The sequence below is a fragment of the Cebus imitator genome, unplaced genomic scaffold (assembly GCF_001604975.1).
Source record: "Cebus imitator isolate Cc_AM_T3 unplaced genomic scaffold, Cebus_imitator-1.0 Scaffold123, whole genome shotgun sequence".
Taxonomy (NCBI): domain Eukaryota; kingdom Metazoa; phylum Chordata; class Mammalia; order Primates; family Cebidae; genus Cebus; species Cebus imitator.
Window position 1 is genome coordinate 3709869 of NW_016107438.1, and position 15485 is coordinate 3725353.

General features: G+C 59.7%; 2 protein-coding genes across 24 annotated transcripts in view; both read left to right on the forward strand.

Annotated features, from left to right (window-relative positions):
• Nucleotides 1-851: 851 nt before the first annotated feature.
• On the forward strand, nt 852-8944 carry SPATA20 (spermatogenesis associated 20). 2 transcript variants are annotated; one of them, XM_017540142.2, is made up of 16 exons: nt 852-1006; nt 1992-2162; nt 2263-2327; nt 2533-2687; nt 2764-2907; nt 3009-3210; nt 3695-3825; nt 3924-4028; nt 4249-4323; nt 4420-4629; nt 4710-4902; nt 5238-5406; nt 5681-5892; nt 7384-7583; nt 8328-8408; nt 8588-8944. In XM_017540142.2, the coding sequence occupies exons 1-16, from the start codon at nt 930-932 to the stop codon at nt 8756-8758; spliced, it is 2361 nt and encodes a 786-aa protein (XP_017395631.1). In that variant the 5' UTR covers nt 852-929; the 3' UTR covers nt 8759-8944. The 2 variants fall into 2 exon arrangements, with proteins under 2 accessions (XP_017395631.1, XP_017395632.1); XM_017540143.2 differs by lacking the exon at nt 852-1006 and adding an exon at nt 1726-1870.
• Nucleotides 8945-13781: 4837 nt separating this feature from the next.
• CACNA1G (calcium voltage-gated channel subunit alpha1 G) overlaps nt 13782-15485 on the forward strand; it is a 66822-nt gene continuing 65118 nt past the window's right edge. For 19 of the 22 annotated variants that reach the window (XR_001828578.2, XR_001828577.2, XR_001828579.2 and 16 more), the window contains exon 1: nt 13782-14766. Coding sequence is in view for 17 of the 22 variants with exons in the window: in XM_017540150.2 (XP_017395639.1) it covers nt 14525-14766 (242 nt within the window). In the remaining 5 variants the exon portion in view is untranslated. The remainder of the gene's footprint in view (nt 14767-15485) is intronic. The other 3 variants (XM_017540155.2, XM_017540152.2, XM_017540153.2) reach the window with 2 other exon arrangements.

Consider the following 15485-nt stretch of genomic DNA (forward strand, 5'->3'; position numbering starts at 1 on the left):
CACAGTTCACAAGTCCCTCCAAGACCTTGTCCCTGCCTTCATCTACTCCCTGTCTTCCCTCCTTCTGCAGTTGCTAAGCCCAGACTCACGACAAGCCACAGGGCCTTTGCACAAACTGTTCCTCTGCCTCCTTCCCCAGCACTCCCCCTGAGTGCCTTCCAAGTTCCCTCCCCTCATTCTCTGTGGCTACACAAATGTGATTTCCTCAGGGAAGCCTTCATCCCTCGCCCTTTCCATCAGAACAGGTCACTTGTTACGTGGGTGTTTGTATGTTCATCGCTATGGGTGTTGAATTAGCCTCCGGCGCTCTCAACAGACTGTAAGCCATGCGAGGGCAGCAGCCTTGTCTCTCTCTGCCCACAGTTGTATACCCAGTGCCTTGCACAGTGGCAGGCAGCGGGCGGACACTTAATAAATATTGGCTGAATGTAGCCAATGAGGTCATGTGTAACCTACGAGGCATAAGATGGGTACATCAGTAACATTCGAGGAAGGCTTCCTGGAGTGGGTAGGATTTGAGTAGGACCTAGCGCTGAGGAGGCTGCAAAAAGCAAAGCTTGTCAGCTGATGGACCTGGCCAAGGCATGCTTTCGTCTTGGATTTCATTTCTCGTTTGTAAAATGGGCAGGGGCTGGATAAAATGAGCTGAAGCTCTGGCATCCCACGGCCCTCCCTATTCCCACGAGAAGGGCTATCCTCCCCAGACAGGGGCAGAGCCCAATTTTATGCACAGAATGGGTCCCCCCAAGCCCGGGCTGCCTGATCTGTAATTCTGCGCTCGGCCGCAGGGCGACGCTCAGAGACCAGCCACGCTGTCCCGAGTTCCGGCGAAGACCCGCCCGCGGCTCCATGGGTGCCAGGCCCGCCCCTCGCAGCCTCCTGCCCGCCCTTCCTGTCCGTGGCGGCCGGGCCTACTGCCCCGAGCAGCCATGCTGAGCGTGCGGGCCTGGCTGGGCCGCGCCCTTCTGCTGCCCCGCGCCGGTGCAGGCCTCGCCGCGAGCCGCAGGTACGGGCTGGCCAGTGGGCCCCTAGGGCAGTCCCTGTGCCTGTCTGTGGCCCCAGTGGAGGGTCTTCCGGGCACTGGTCCCCAGTGTCTGCCTGGACCACCCCTGCATGCCTGGTCTTCCCCCACCCCACCTCCTATCTGCTCCTGAGACCTGGCCCTGGCAGTAAGCCCCTCTTCCCCTCCCCTTCCCTCCTCTCCGCTCCCCTTCCCTCCAGTGCTGTGCCAGCTCCCCAGAGACTGTTGACACCACCTCCAGGAAGCCTTTCTTGCACCTCAGTGCTGGATGCTGGGTCAAGGGCCTTTCTCCAGTAGCACCCTGCGCCCTGTCACAGCCCTTTATTGCGGCATGGAGCTTTCGTCATTTAGGTCTCCCCGCAGTGCCCACTTCCAGGCTGAACTCCCCGAGGCCTCTGACTGCCTAGGTGTCCCAGGGTCTGGCCCCAGATCTGGCCCCACAGGAGTCCCAGCGGGTGGGCATTGAGTGAGGAAGTCCCCGTGTCTGGTTTCCTTTGTTTATCCCTCACCTGGTCCAGTCCCAGACCCTACAGATCTTGGCCCGTCCAGCCACCAACACTGGGCCGCCTTCTGGTGGGGCCACACCCAGGCCTGCCAGAGAGATGCCTTCCTGCAACTGCTCCAGGAAGGGCCCCAGGAGGGGCCCAGAGAGGGGAAGGAATGGAGCCCCAAGAACCATTCTGCCCATTGTGACACGCCCTGACCTCACAGCCACCATTCCCATCGCCAGGCCCAGGAGGTTGGGGGAGACTAACCTGGCAAGGAGCCCCCAATGAGCCACCTCTCCTCACCCCCCAAAAAACATAAGGGGGAGCACAAAGGCCACAGTCTCCCCCGTGGTTCAGAAAGGTGGGTTGGGCTGGGTGCAGGGGTTCTACAGGGGTGCCGAATGGAATGGGGCAGGTGCTGGGGAGCCTGGGCGAAGGTGGGTGGAGGCCCCTGGCTTGCCTGACCCAGTGGTCCTCGCCAGGGGTAGCTCCTCCCGGGACAAGGACCGAAGTGTGACAGTCAGTAGTTCAGTGCCCATGCCTGCTGGAGGGAAGGGAAGCCGTCCTTCGTCTACACCCCAGAGGGTCCCCAACCGCCTGATCCATGAGAAGTCACCATACCTTCTACAACATGCCTACAACCCTGTGGACTGGTAAGCACCAATCCTGGGGCCCTGCCTAGAGTTGCTGGGGTCCTAGGCCCCTCCCAGACCCCTTGGGCTACTGAGTGATGCCCCACCCTGCTGGGCCTAGGTACCCCTGGGGACAGGAAGCCTTTGACAAGGCCAGGAAAGAAAACAAGCCGATTTTTCTCTCAGGTAATGCTCCCATCTTCCCTGATTGGGGGGGCGGGTTTGGTGCCGTGTGCACAGGGAGTGGCAGTGGATGGGGAGGGTCCCCTTGGCCTGTTGGGTCTCCCAGGAGACTAGAGGCCAGGACCTCTTCCATCCAGCCAGGGTCACTTGGCCAGCCTCCCTCTGACCCATCACTGGCCCCCTGACCTCTCCCCATGGTCCTGTTCAGTCGGGTACTCCACCTGCCACTGGTGCCACATGATGGAAGAGGAGTCCTTCCAGAACGAGGAGATCGGCCGCCTGCTCAGCGAGGACTTTGTGAGCGTGAAGGTAGACCGAGAGGAACGGCCCGACGTGGACAAGGTGTACATGACGTTCGTGCAGGTGCGCAGCCCTTCTTGAGAGTGTACGCGCCACAAGGGCCCAGCGCAGCTCCCCTCACCCTCGCCCTCTCTGCCAGGCCACCAGCAGCGGCGGGGGCTGGCCCATGAATGTGTGGCTGACTCCCAACCTCCAGCCCTTTGTGGGGGGCACCTATTTCCCGCCTGAGGATGGCTTGACCCGAGTCGGCTTCCGCACAGTGTTGCTGAGAATACGGGAACAGGTGGGTGTGCCTCAGGGAGTCGGGTGGGAACAGGGTGGGGGGCTAGGAAACAAGAGCCCCTCCCATCAGCTGACCTCCAGGTGTGCCCCCACTGCCCACAGTGGAAACAGAACAAGAACGCCCTGCTAGAAAACAGCCAGCGTGTCACCACTGCCCTGCTGGCCCGATCAGAGATCAGCGTGGGCGACCGCCAGCTGCCACCCTCTGCGGCCACCATGAACAGTCGCTGCTTCCAGCAGCTGGACGAGGGCTACGATGAGGAGTACGGTGGCTTCGCTGAGGCCCCCAAGTTTCCCACGCCGGGTCAGTGCCCCATGCCTGGCTTTGGACTTCGGATTCCTGCACTGGTCAGGGACTTTCTGGCTCCTGGCTTCACCTGTAGCTTCCTGTCCTCCTGACTGGCAGTGACCTCCTTGCCCCTAGCCTGCCGGTAGCTATCGGTGAAGACCTGACTGCTGATCTCAGCAGTGACCCTCTCACCTTGACCTAGATAATGACCTTCTGTCCCCTGACTTGGTCACTGACCCAGTGACCCTGGCTTGACTAATGACATTCTGGGCTCTAGGGTGACAAGTAACTTTCTGGTCCTCTGTGAGCCAATGATATTCTGACCTCTGGCTTGGGCTATGACCTTCTATCCTCTGGGTTGACTGCTGACCTCTCAGCCTGTCCAGAGACTTCCTGTTGAGTAAACTCCCAGCCTCTGCCTGGCCCAAGGCCTGCTGCCCACCCCGATCTCCGTTCCCGCTTCTATTCTCTCACCCTCATGTTCTTGGTGCCCCCACAGTGATCCTGAGCTTCCTGTTCTCCTACTGGCTCAGCCATCGACTAACTCAGGATGGCTCTCGGGCCCAGCAGATGGCCTTGCATACCCTGAAAATGATGGCCAATGGGGGCATCCGGGACCATGTGGGGCAGGTGATGGGCACTGGGTGTTCCCTGGAGGGGCAGCAGGAGGCTGTGGGGTGGGACAGAGGCTGGGACCGGCCTCTAGCTTTGCATCCTACCTGGCACAGGGCTTTCACCGCTACTCCACAGACCGCCAGTGGCACGTCCCTCACTTTGAAAAGATGCTCTATGACCAGGCACAGCTTGCTGTGGCGTATTCACAGGCCTTCCAGGTGATCCTTGATCCTGGCCCAGAGAACAGCCATCTAACCCTCGCTGTCCCTCCCAAAGCCTTCCTGGTGACGGTGACTCTTCTTAATCTGCACCCCCAGTTCCCTCCCATGCACTCATTACCCAGGCTCCCCTCCCCCACCTGCCTCGGAAAATGTTGCCCCTTCCACCTGGGCCTCCCGAGTGACCGCTCTTCACAGCCTCCCTTCTTCCCTTTCTTAGATCTCTGGTGATGAATTCTACTCTGACGTGGCCAAAGACATCCTGCAGTATGTGACTCGGAGCCTGAGCCACCGGGTGTGTGTCCATGGAGGCAGGCGAGCCTGGCTGCGGGAGGGGTCGGGACCTCCACTGCCCTGCGGGCTGGGCCAGCCAACTCTGCCCTCCCCACAGTCCGGAGGCTTCTACAGCGCGGAGGATGCAGACTCGCCCCCAGAGCGGGGCACGCGGCCCAAAGAGGGTGCCTACTACGTGTGGACGGCCAATGAGGTCCAGCAGCTCCTCCCAGAGCCTGTGCTGGGGGCCACTGAGCCGCTGACCTCAGGCCAGCTCTTCATGAAGCACTACGGCCTCACGGAGGCTGGTAACATCAGCTCCGGTCAGGTGAGGACTTCTGGGGTCACTGGACGGGCCCTGGTGCCTGCCAGGCTTGTGAGCTTGCAGACAAAGGCCGTTCTCCTCAGGACCCCAAGGGGGAGCTGCAGGGCCAGAATGTGCTGACCGTCCGGTACTCGCTGGAGCTGACCGCTGCGCGCTTCGGCTTGGATGTGGAGGGCGTGCGGACCTTGCTCAATACGGGGCTGGAGAAGCTCTTCCAGGCCCGGAAGCATCGGCCCAAGCCGCACCTGGACAGCAAGATGCTGGCCGCCTGGAACGGTGGGGTTGCGCGTCTGACACCCAGCCTGTCGGTCGGATCCCCCTTCACAAAGCCCCTGTCTGTCAGGCACCTGCTAAACGCTCACTGTCACTTTATTAGGGTTATTATTCTCAGTTGACAGAGGCTTAGGGAGCTTGCATAACCTGCCCAAGGTCACGCACAAGGGCTGAGAAACCCGCTGTGCCTGGGAACGCCCACCGTGCCTGGCTCTGGAGGCCAAGGTCTTAGGGCTCAGCCGTGGCTCCAGGGAGGTGTTGGGGCCTGCGGTGTCAGGTGGACATGCCGGGAGGGTCCTGGCCAGCTTCTCACCACTGCTTGTCTCTCCTGCCTCCAGGCTTGATGGTGTCGGGCTATGCTGTGACCGGGGCAGTCCTGGGCCAAGACAAGCTCATCAACTATGCCACCAATGGTGCCAAGTTCCTGAAGCGGCACATGTTTGACGTGGCCAGTGGCCGCCTGATGCGGACCTGCTACACCGGCTCTGGGGGGACTGTGGAGCACAGGTTGGGGGCTGGGTAGAACGGGAGGGTCATTTCCCCACGCGTCCCCAGCCTACCTCTGCCTGACTTCTCCCCTCCGTGTGGACTCCAGTCCTGGCTCTGCCAGGTGCTTGCTGTGAGTTCGTAGCCTCCCTGGGCCCATTTCCTCATCCAGAAAGTGGGCTGATGGTACCTGCCTGGGAGGGTTCATCAGGAGGGTTCAGTGAACACATGCACCAAAGGGCCTCCTCTGGGAAAGGGCCTCTCCCCAGCCCCTCCCCTAATGCCTGTCCTCCAGCAACCCACCGTGCTGGGGCTTCCTGGAGGATTATGCCTTTGTGGTGCGGGGCCTGCTGGACCTGTACGAGGCCTCACAGGAGAGTGCGTGGCTCGAGTGGGCTCTGCGGCTACAGGACACGCAGGACAGGCTCTTCTGGGACTCCCAGGGTGGCGGCTACTTCTGCAGTGAGGCTGAGCTGGGGGCTGGCCTGCCCCTGCGTCTGAAGGACGGTCAGTGGGGGTGCAGGGCTAGTCTGGGGTCCTGGGAGGTGTGAGTGCAGCGTGGGTGATGAGCTGGTGTGCGCAGGAGCCCTCCTGGCTTCCTGTCTCTGCTACTTATTAATTGTGTGATTTTTGGCCACTGTGATATTTCTGAGTCTCAATTTCTTTTTGTTAAATAGTGACAGAGTCTTGCTATGTTGCCCAGGTTGATCTTGAACTGGGCTCAAGCGATCCTCCCACCTCGGCCTCCCAAAGTGCTAGGATTACAGGCATGAACCACTACGCTCATCCTCAGCTTCGTTTCCTTTTCTTTTCTTTTCCCTCCCTCCCTCCCTTCCTTTCTCTTTCTTTGTCTCTCTCTTTCTTTCTTTCTCTTTCTTTCTCTCTCTCTTTCTTCTTTCTTTCTTTTCTTTCTTTCTTTCTTTTTCTTTGTCTCTCTCTTTCTTTCTCTTTCTTTCTTTCCTCTCCCCTCCCTCCCCCCCCCCCCCCCCCCTTTTTTTTTTTTTTTTTTTTTTTTTTTTTTTTTTTTTTTTTTTTTTTTTTTTTTTTTTTTTTTTTTTTTTTTTTTTTTTTTTGAGACAGGGTCTCACTGTCACCCAGGCTGGAATGCAGTGGCACAATCTTGGCTCACAGCAACCTCCGCCTCTGGGGCTGAATCAATTCTCCCACCTCAGCCCCCTGAGTAGCTAGGACTACAGGATTTTTTGTAGAGATGAGATTTCTCTATGTTACCCAGGCTGATCTGAAAATACCGGGCTCAAATGATCTGCCCACCTCGGCCTCCCAAAGTGCTGGGATTACAGGCGTGGTCCACCGTGCCTGGCCATATTTTTTTTTTAAGAAAAGAGATGTGGTCTTACTGTGTTCCCCAGGCTAGTCTCAAACTACTAGGCTCAGGTGATCCTCCCGCCTTAGCTTCCCAAGTGCCGGGACTACAGGTGTGAGCCACCATGCCTGGCTGGCAGGGAGGTTTGAAGCAGACTGTGGCCTGTTCTGATGTGGGTTTAAGGTTATTCTGACTGCTGGTGGAGAGAAGGTGGGTAGGGGAAACTGGTGGCCAGTTAGGAGGCCGTTAGTCATGCTCAGCCCAGGCAGGCACTGGTGAAGGCTCAGGCCATGTGGAAATATAAGATGGGGACATGTGGTGGGACTTGGATCTCTTCTGGTTGCAGCCCTGGCAAGACTCATAGGTAGATTAGAAGCGGAGGGAGAGGGAGAGGAAGGGGACAGGATGATGCCACTCGAGCTTGAGCAGTGGGGTGGCTGGACAGAGGTATCAGCAGTGAGGAGGGAGCCTGGAGACTGACAAGTGAGGCAAGGACAGGTGACGTGAAGGATGTCATAAAAAGAGAGCGGCATCCACACCCAGAACGGGGAAGGGTGGGATGGGCCTTTTCTCTGTCCCATCCCCCATGTGGCCCTGGATACGGTCCTGGGACAGGGTCCTGGCACTCAGTGACCCACCCTTACCCATACTCCCTGCTCCCCTATGTGGTGCAGACCAGGATGGTGCGGAGCCCAGCGCCAACTCTGTGTCAGCCCACAACCTGCTCCGGCTGCACGGCTTCACGGGTCACAAGGACTGGATGGACAAGTGCGTGTGCCTATTGACCGCCTTCTCCGAGCGCATGCGCCGTGTCCCGGTGGCATTGCCCGAGATGGTCCGCGCCCTCTCAGCCCAGCAGCAGACCCTCAAGCAGGTGGGGGATGAGGGCACCTGGGTTGAAACCTCGGGTAGGAGGGAAGCTGAGGCTGTGATGGCAGATGGGAACAGGGGGTGGGGTTCCTGGGCTGTCCCCAGAGCTCAGGTTTGTGTGTGTGCACGTGCGTGGAGGTGCCTATCGGGGAGGCAGAAGTTCATGTGAGTCTCTGGTGGCTGGTGAAGTGTTTCTCTGTTTGTCTTGGTGTCAGTGTAATTGCTTCTGTTTGTACTCTATTATTGGTGTGTGTGACCCTGGAGGTGTATGTCTGTGCACTTGCCTTTAAGGGGGGTGCTGGTGTGAGTGTTCATCATGTGTGTTTGTCTGTCTGCGTGTGGATCCCCCATCTGCAGGTTTGCCTCTGTGTCTGCCTGCATGCGTGTGTGTCTGGTGTTCGTGTGTGTGGTGTCTGCCTCTGTGTGGGCATCTGCTGTGTGTGTGTGTGACTACTGTGTGTCTCTCTGGATGGATTTCTGTGTGCTCCGGGTCTTCTGGGTGTGTGTCTCCCTGTGTTTGTATCTGTACCACTGTGTATATGTATGACATTGCCACTTTGGTATTCTCGTGTGTGTGTGTGTGTTTTCCCACTTGCCAAGCATTAACTCATCCTGGCAGCTGAGATGAATCCCTCTTCTTTCTTAGGGCTATGGGGGGAGGTGGAGGGAGGATGGGGAAGCCCTGGTGGTCTAGGGTTCAGCCATTCCCTCCCGTGACACAACGGAATGACCTTTCTATTGCGGTCAGATCGTGATCTGTGGAGACCGACAGGCCAAGGACACCAAGGCTCTGGTGCAATGCGTCCACTCTGTCTACATTCCTAACAAGGTATCCATCTGTGAGCCCCACTTGCCACCTCCCTGGAGCTGCCCCATCCCATCCTCAGCTCCTCAACATCTCCTTCCCCTTAGAAGGTTGGGAAGAGGAAAATTCCCAGTGGGCCTTGCCAATGGACAAGAGGGAGAGTCACCCCACAGGTGACTCTTCCTGCTCTGCTGCTGCCCTAGGTGCTGATTCTGGCTGATGGGGACCCCTCGAGCTTCCTATCCCGCCAGCTGCCTTTCCTGAGTACGCTCCGACGGCTGGAAGACCAGGCCACAGCGTATGTGTGTGAGAATCAAGCTTGTTCGATGCCCATCACTGATCCCTGTGAATTACGAAAACTGCTACATCCGTGACTGCCCTGACTCCCTTGGGCTGGGGCAGAAGGTGGAGCTTCCCAGCTCACTAGAGACTCAGGCCCTGCAGGGCCCTGTAGAACCTGTGGCCATCCCTGAGATCTTGCTACCAGGTGACCTCGGCCATACTCACTGCCCCCCTTGGGCGCCCACTCACCCTAGAATAAACTTAGTGTCCCGCGGTAACCTCAGGGTCTCAGCTTTCTGGGAACCAGTAGCTCAGGGTCCCTTCCTCTGGGAGCCCACCTGACCCCTCTGCCTTCTCCCATTTCTCCTTCATCTTCCAGGGGTCAGGAGCCTGACCCTGCCCCATCCATGGTCATTGCAGCCTGAGTGAATTTAGTCCTCTGAACTGAGGTCAGGGGACTAAAACCAAATGAAGACGCTCAGTGGTGGGCATGGGGGTGTGGACTGGCCCAGGAGGGAGAAAGCCCAATCCTTGCCCTCAGAAGAGGTTAAGAAGGGAATCTGCCCTCCCCTCCCCATTGTCTTCTTGTGTTGAGCTGGAAAAGGGACAGAGATGCTTTATGTGAACTTTTATGTTTCACAGAATGGTGACTTTGCATATGCCCTGGTGCACTGTGGGAACTGATATTGTCAGGACTAAGACATTTCTTTTGGGGTATCCATCTAGCCCCAGCCTCAAAAGGATGGAAGCAAGGCCTCCTTGTAGGAGGTCATACTGTCCATTGGTCTGCTTTCAGACAAGCTGGTCCAAGGAAAGAGTTCTCTTTTATTTGGAGTATCTTTTGGGTTGGAAGTCTTTCCCCAAATCTATCTGAGTCCTTCTTGCTGCAGAGAAAGCCTTCCTGTGACCTCATCCTTTTCCCTAAATGTTGGGAGACGCTCCTGAGCCCTGTCCTTGGCACATACAACTTCTCTGGCTCCAGAAACCCCATGTAGCTTCCGTGGGTTGAAGGGTGGGGACTGGGACACATGCTTTGGGAAGGGCAGGTGCAGAGTGATGGGGCTGACGGAGGTGGGGGAAGCAGGGGGAGGAACTGTCCCTCTGAGCCCTTTGGGACTCTGCTGAGCCAGGCATCCTCAAGCCCCCCAGCTAAGCAACACAGAGAGCTGAAAGAGGCTACTAGAGACAAGAAGGCCTTCATGGGGCCACCGCTTGTGGAGGATGTCAGCAGTGGGGAGGAGTGAAGCCGGAAGGAACGGGGAGACTGGATGGAGTTGCTCCCTGCACACGGTCACACACAGCCACACATGGTCACTGGGACCAGAGTCAGCTCTGTCTGGGCAGCCAGGCCCTCAGTGCAAGCCACCGGCCCATCTGGAGGGGATTAGTGCTCCGGCCAACAAGGTCAGCTGGCCCCTTTCTAGCTGGAGCCCACTCAATCTTGCCAGGAAGTGAGAGAGCTGCACAAGTGGAGCCTGGCCTGGGGAGGTGGTAGGGAGGGAGGATGGAGCATGGTGAAGCACAGGTGGCCTTTTTGGCAGCCCCAGCCCTGGCTTTGGAAGAGTCTGGGCAGCATGCCAAGCCCTCTTGCCACCGTCGTCCCATTGACCCTCATGAATGAGTTGGTGAGGCAGGTACCTTCAGGCTTGTATGTATAGATACTCAAGGCCCAGAGAGGGTAAGAGACTGGGCTTCGACCCCTCAGCACTTCTGGTTCTCTCTGGGGTCTTCAGGGTACAATAAAGACTCCTAAGGCTTCCTCTTCTCACAAGAGGTCCAGGCACCACTATGGAGGAGGTTGCCCTTGGTGTCATCTGTCCCTGCAGCGAGTCTGCTCGGCAGCTCCTCTCTCCCTCATGGAATGAGACGTGCACACGATGGGGTTCTGTAAATGGGTTCAGAAGAAGGAGTTACCTCCTTAAAAGGGTTTGTTCTCCCAGGAGCACTAGCATTTCTGAAGAAGGCAGGGTCCCACATAAATCTCTCTCAGATGCAGGATTAAGAGTTCCTGCAGCGTCCCTTCCCCTTTGCTGGTCCCCCGTGGGTGTGCACTGGTTCTACCAGCAGAACAGCTGTGGGCCAGGGTCACTGGAGACAGGGCCATACTGTTTGGGCAGTCACTTAGGTAACTTCATCTTTCTGAGCACCCCCCTTCCTTATCTGAAAAGTGGGGTCCACCCACCCAGTTCTCAGGGCTGTTAAGGTAACTAAATGGGAATAATGGTTGTATCATCCCTGAGCAAAGGGTATCACAGATGGGAAGATTATCTCAGCTCCACAGGGAGCCAGATGGGCTGTGAAGGAGGGGTAAAAGCGGGGCTGCAGGGGCTGGCTGAGCAGGGTGTATATGGGGGGTTCTTCCTCAAACCCAGAAAAGCTCATAGACAGGCTAAGCATCTTTGTTGGGAAACTGAGGCCCAAAGAAGAGACTTTCTTGTCCCTTTGTTTCCCTTTCCCTGCTTGAAGTCATTCATTCACCTAACAACTTTGTGCCTGACACGACACGAGGCCCTAGTGAGCAAAATGAACATAGCCCCTCTGGGAACACAGAGCCTAGATAGGGAGACAATCATTTCATTACTGCAAACACAAACATATAATCCCAGCCTGGGCTAAGTGCTGTGAAGTTCCAGACTTATGTCTGGCTCGGTGCTGTATCCTGAGCACCTTGGCACTTAGGCATTGAAATACTTGCTGGAAAGAAGGCCACTCTGAGGAGGTGATGTCAGAGCTGAGGCTTGGAGGGCTGGAGTTAAATAAAGATGGTTTCAGGTCTTCCTTTGCCTTCCCTGTGGGTCCTGCTTCTGCCTGCTCTCCAGCACTCAGGCTAAATGTAAGCATCTCCGACTGGCCATCAGCCCCAACATGACCAGTACAGAGATAAGATCCTTTCTTGTGGGGTCAGTCTTCCCTAGGTCCTGAACCCAGGGAGGTACACGTGGATCTCTATTTATCCAGACGGTGCTTTTGTGCCTGCCCTCCTTTCGGTCATATTCTAGAACAGAGTTCAGCCCACAGTCCAGGGGTGGTCGGGATGATGGATGGGGTGTGGAGCCTGCTGACCACCAGGGGACCTGATCATTGGGCTGGGCCAGCCTCTCTGGCCTCATTTTCCCCTCTGCAAAGAAGGAATGATAAGTGAGTGTCCCTACTTCTCGCGCCAGCCCCTGGACCTCTACCCTGGCGGGAAGGGCAGGCCGACCCGGCAAGGCAAACTGCCGACTCACGGGAGGGAAGAAGGTGTCAGACGCGCGGAACAACCATAAATAGCCCCCCTCTCCCAGAAGACTGCACGGAGTTCAAGACTCTGACGCCGCATACTCAGAATGAGAGCAGAGACTCCCGCCAGGAAAAAAAGGCACTTAGGGGATCTGCTCATTAGCATGAAATGCAAATGAGCCCGCCCGGCCTCATTTGCACAACTCGGTGCGTGGATTCGGCGAAAGGGCAACCAGGGAGACGACGGCGCAGCAGCTACTCTGCCACTTCCCCCATCCCCTCCCCTCATCGGCCGGGGCGGGAGCTGAGACGACCCAAACCCCCTGCGGTGGCGGGAGGTGCGTAGGGCTGCGTGGGTGGCGCAGCCTTAGGACAGCGAACAACGCCCAGGAGTGGGGGATGAGGGGTGGTGATGCAGGTCATCCTGCCCAACCCTCCGCTTCTCCGCAGTGGCGTAAGCGCCCCAAAATCTCCGGAGAGGGAGCTGACTGACCCACCAGGTTTCGCCGTGTCTACCTCTCGAAAATGCTGGGGAAGCGCTTCCCGGCGTCGAATCCTCGATGTTCCCCACTCCAACGGCGCCCAGCATACCCGCGGCGCTCCGCTCCCGGTTACCCACAGTTTTCTGGAGTAGCGCAGGCGGCAGGAGAGAGCTAGAGCCGACTGAGCCCCAGAACTCGGGGAGGTAGGCGGGGCAAGGGCCGGGGTCTGCGCGTGCGTGTGCGCGCGTGGAAAGCACAAACCCACGAGGATCCGCTGCCGGTAGGGTGGAGGTGAGCGAAGGCAGCAGGCCCGCTAAGTTCCAGTTCCGCGGACACTCTTTCTCTAAGACACATTGGGACTTAAGAGAAACTGAGGCACGAAGTTGGGAGATGGCGCTGGTGGGGACTTTGAAGGTCGAGTCGATAAAGCCCAGCTCTGTGCTTCCGTCCCTCCCACACACTCGAGACCCCCACAGGTTTCTTCTTAGGGGTCCTTGCTCTGCTCTGTAGCCGCTCCTGGGGATCTGGGCTCTTTAGTCCAGCGCGACATGCCTTAGGCCGCGTGTTTCAGCACGAAGGCCCTGCGTGGAGTCCACGCCCTTCAAAACGCCCCTAGGGGCAAGGAGATGAAGCTCAGGAGCGTCAACCTGAGGTCAGGTCCAGCGGGTTAGGGTTACGGGGTCAGGGTCAAAGTCTCAGAATTGGACTTGGGAGCACGACCAATAAGCCCAAGAGATTGGTGGAGGCCACGCCCAAACCGTGCCTACCCCAACCTTTCCCGAGCTCCGCCCGTTTCTCCAAGACCGGCCCCCTCCAGCCTGAAGCCCCACCCCCGGGACATCCAGCTCCGCTCCTTCCCTTCCCCAGTCCCGCAGCCAGGCTCAACTCCAGGGTAGGAGATTAACCAGGTGGAGACCTGAGAAGCTCTGAGACCCTGGTCACGATCCTCAGCCCCGTGCCGCCGGCCTCCTTTCTTCCCCAAGCCCGCCCAGAGCTGAGCTCCGCCCTCAGGCTGCGGCGCGGATCAGGGGTCGTGGACAAAGGATGCCTGGGGCCTGCGGCGTCAAGACAGGACCCCGCGCCGAATACTCTGATTCTTCGGGCTCCCTCCAAGGGAGTCCCAAAGACCCCAACGGCCAATAGGAAAGTGGGTTCGGTCTGGGCAGCAGTCTGATTGGCTCCAGCCTTCAGGAGCGGACCCAGGGGCAAGGGGAGGGGAGAGGGGCGGTCCTGGGTTTTGGGGTGGGAATCGGATTCCAGCTGTGGTTCCCTCCCGGCGCTCCCGCCCGCACTGCCACGGCGGCCGGCCAATGGGCGTGCGGCTCGGGACCGGCGGCGTGCGGCGATTGGCTGCGGGGCTGGCTGGGGGCGGGGCCGAGGCTTGAAGTTGGAGTGAGGGATCCAGCTGTGGTGAGCGCCGGGCTCCTCGCCGCCGCTTTCGCTCGCTCGCTCCGCGTCTCGGCCGGAGGAGGAGGCAGTGGCGCCGGCGACAGCTACGGCAGCGGCAGCCACCGCGGCGGCTGCGGCGGCGGCATCTCCGCCTCCACTCTCGCCCGGGACGGCCCCCAACCGTCTCCCCGCCCCTCCCGGACCGTGAGCCCGCCGTGGGGCGGGGGAAGAAGCCGCCCCCACCCCCTCCAAGCCCACCCCTAAAGAGATCCCTCCTCCCATCCCCCGCCGCCTGGCGCGGAGCCGGGACGATGCTGACCCCTTAGATCCGGCTCCAGCTGCGGCGCGGGAAGAGGGGGCGCCCCTCCCCGGGCCCCCGCCCTCCGCCGCTGCCCCCCTTCTCTCTCGCCCTCTCGGGGCCGCTTCGCCGAAGGTAGCGCCGAATCGGGCAACCGGAGCCTGGGCGCGAAGCGAAGAAGCCGGAACAAAGTGAGGGGGAGCCGGCCGGCTGGCCCCGGGAGCCCCAGGGGCGCAGGGGAAGCGGGACTCGCGCCGGGCGGGGTTTCCCTGCGCCCCGGCGCTCTGCGGGCAGCATGCCCCTGCGGGCAGGGGGAGCTGGGCTGAACTGGCCCTCCCGGGGGCTCAGCTTGCGCCCTAGAGCCCCCCAGATGCGCCCCCGCCGGGGCCTCCGGGTTGCGTGAGGACACCTCCTCGGAGGGGCGCCGCTTGCCCCTCTCCGGACCGCCCGGGGCCCCGGCTGGCCAGAGGATGAACGAGGAGGAGGATGGAGCGGGCGCCGAGGAGTCGGGACAGCCCCGGAGCTTCATGCGGCTCAACGACCTGTCGGGGGCCGGGGGCCGGCCTGGGCCGGGGTCAGCAGAAAAGGACCCGGGCAGCGCGGACTCCGAGGCGGAGGGGCTGCCGTACCCGGCGCTGGCCCCGGTGGTTTTCTTCTACTTGAGCCAGGACAGCCGCCCGCGGAGCTGGTGTCTCCGCACGGTCTGTAACCCATATCCTTCGGGGCACGACGGCCAGGCGCGGGGTCTGAAGGGGGACTGGCCGCACCGCCGGGGGTCGGGGGGTGGGAAAGAGGACCCACCGCCAGGTGAATCGGAGAAGCGAGCTCGGAGGGTGGGCGGACGAGAGGGGGGCTGCCAGGGAGGGGAGGGGGCATCAGAGTGGGAGCAGAGACGCGAGCAGGTCTCGTCGGTAACCCGGGCTTACCCCACCTCCATACACACACCTCAGTCCTCCTGGGTGGGGGGTGGGATCCAGGCCAAGAGAAGAGAGCTGTGCCCCGCTGGTTCGCAGCTGGACGCCCTCCAGATGTGAGCAGGAGAGGGTCGTCATCCTCCAGCTGTGGGAAGCTTCGGGAGCCTGGGAGCTGTACTCTGCCCGCGCTGGTTAGCGAGCTGGGTTTGGTTTCCGAGTTGGGGGGGGGGGGGGGGTCGGCGGTGGGGAGGAAGCTGCGGGGACGGAGGAGGGGGAACCGCAATCTCCTGGGTTTCCCTCCTTCCCCCGCCCCAAAGTTTGCGGCGGATTCTAGGGTCTGATCCCCCCACCTGGTCCTTGAGGCTGAGGTTTTCACTGACCCAGAGGGAGATGTTGGGGGGGCGGGGACCAGGTCCTGGCCCACCTCACCCCCTACCTCACGGGTTGGAGGCACAACAAGGAGATTCCGGCGGCGGCTGATGTCAGGGGCACAGAATGAGAACAAGATGTGGTGGAG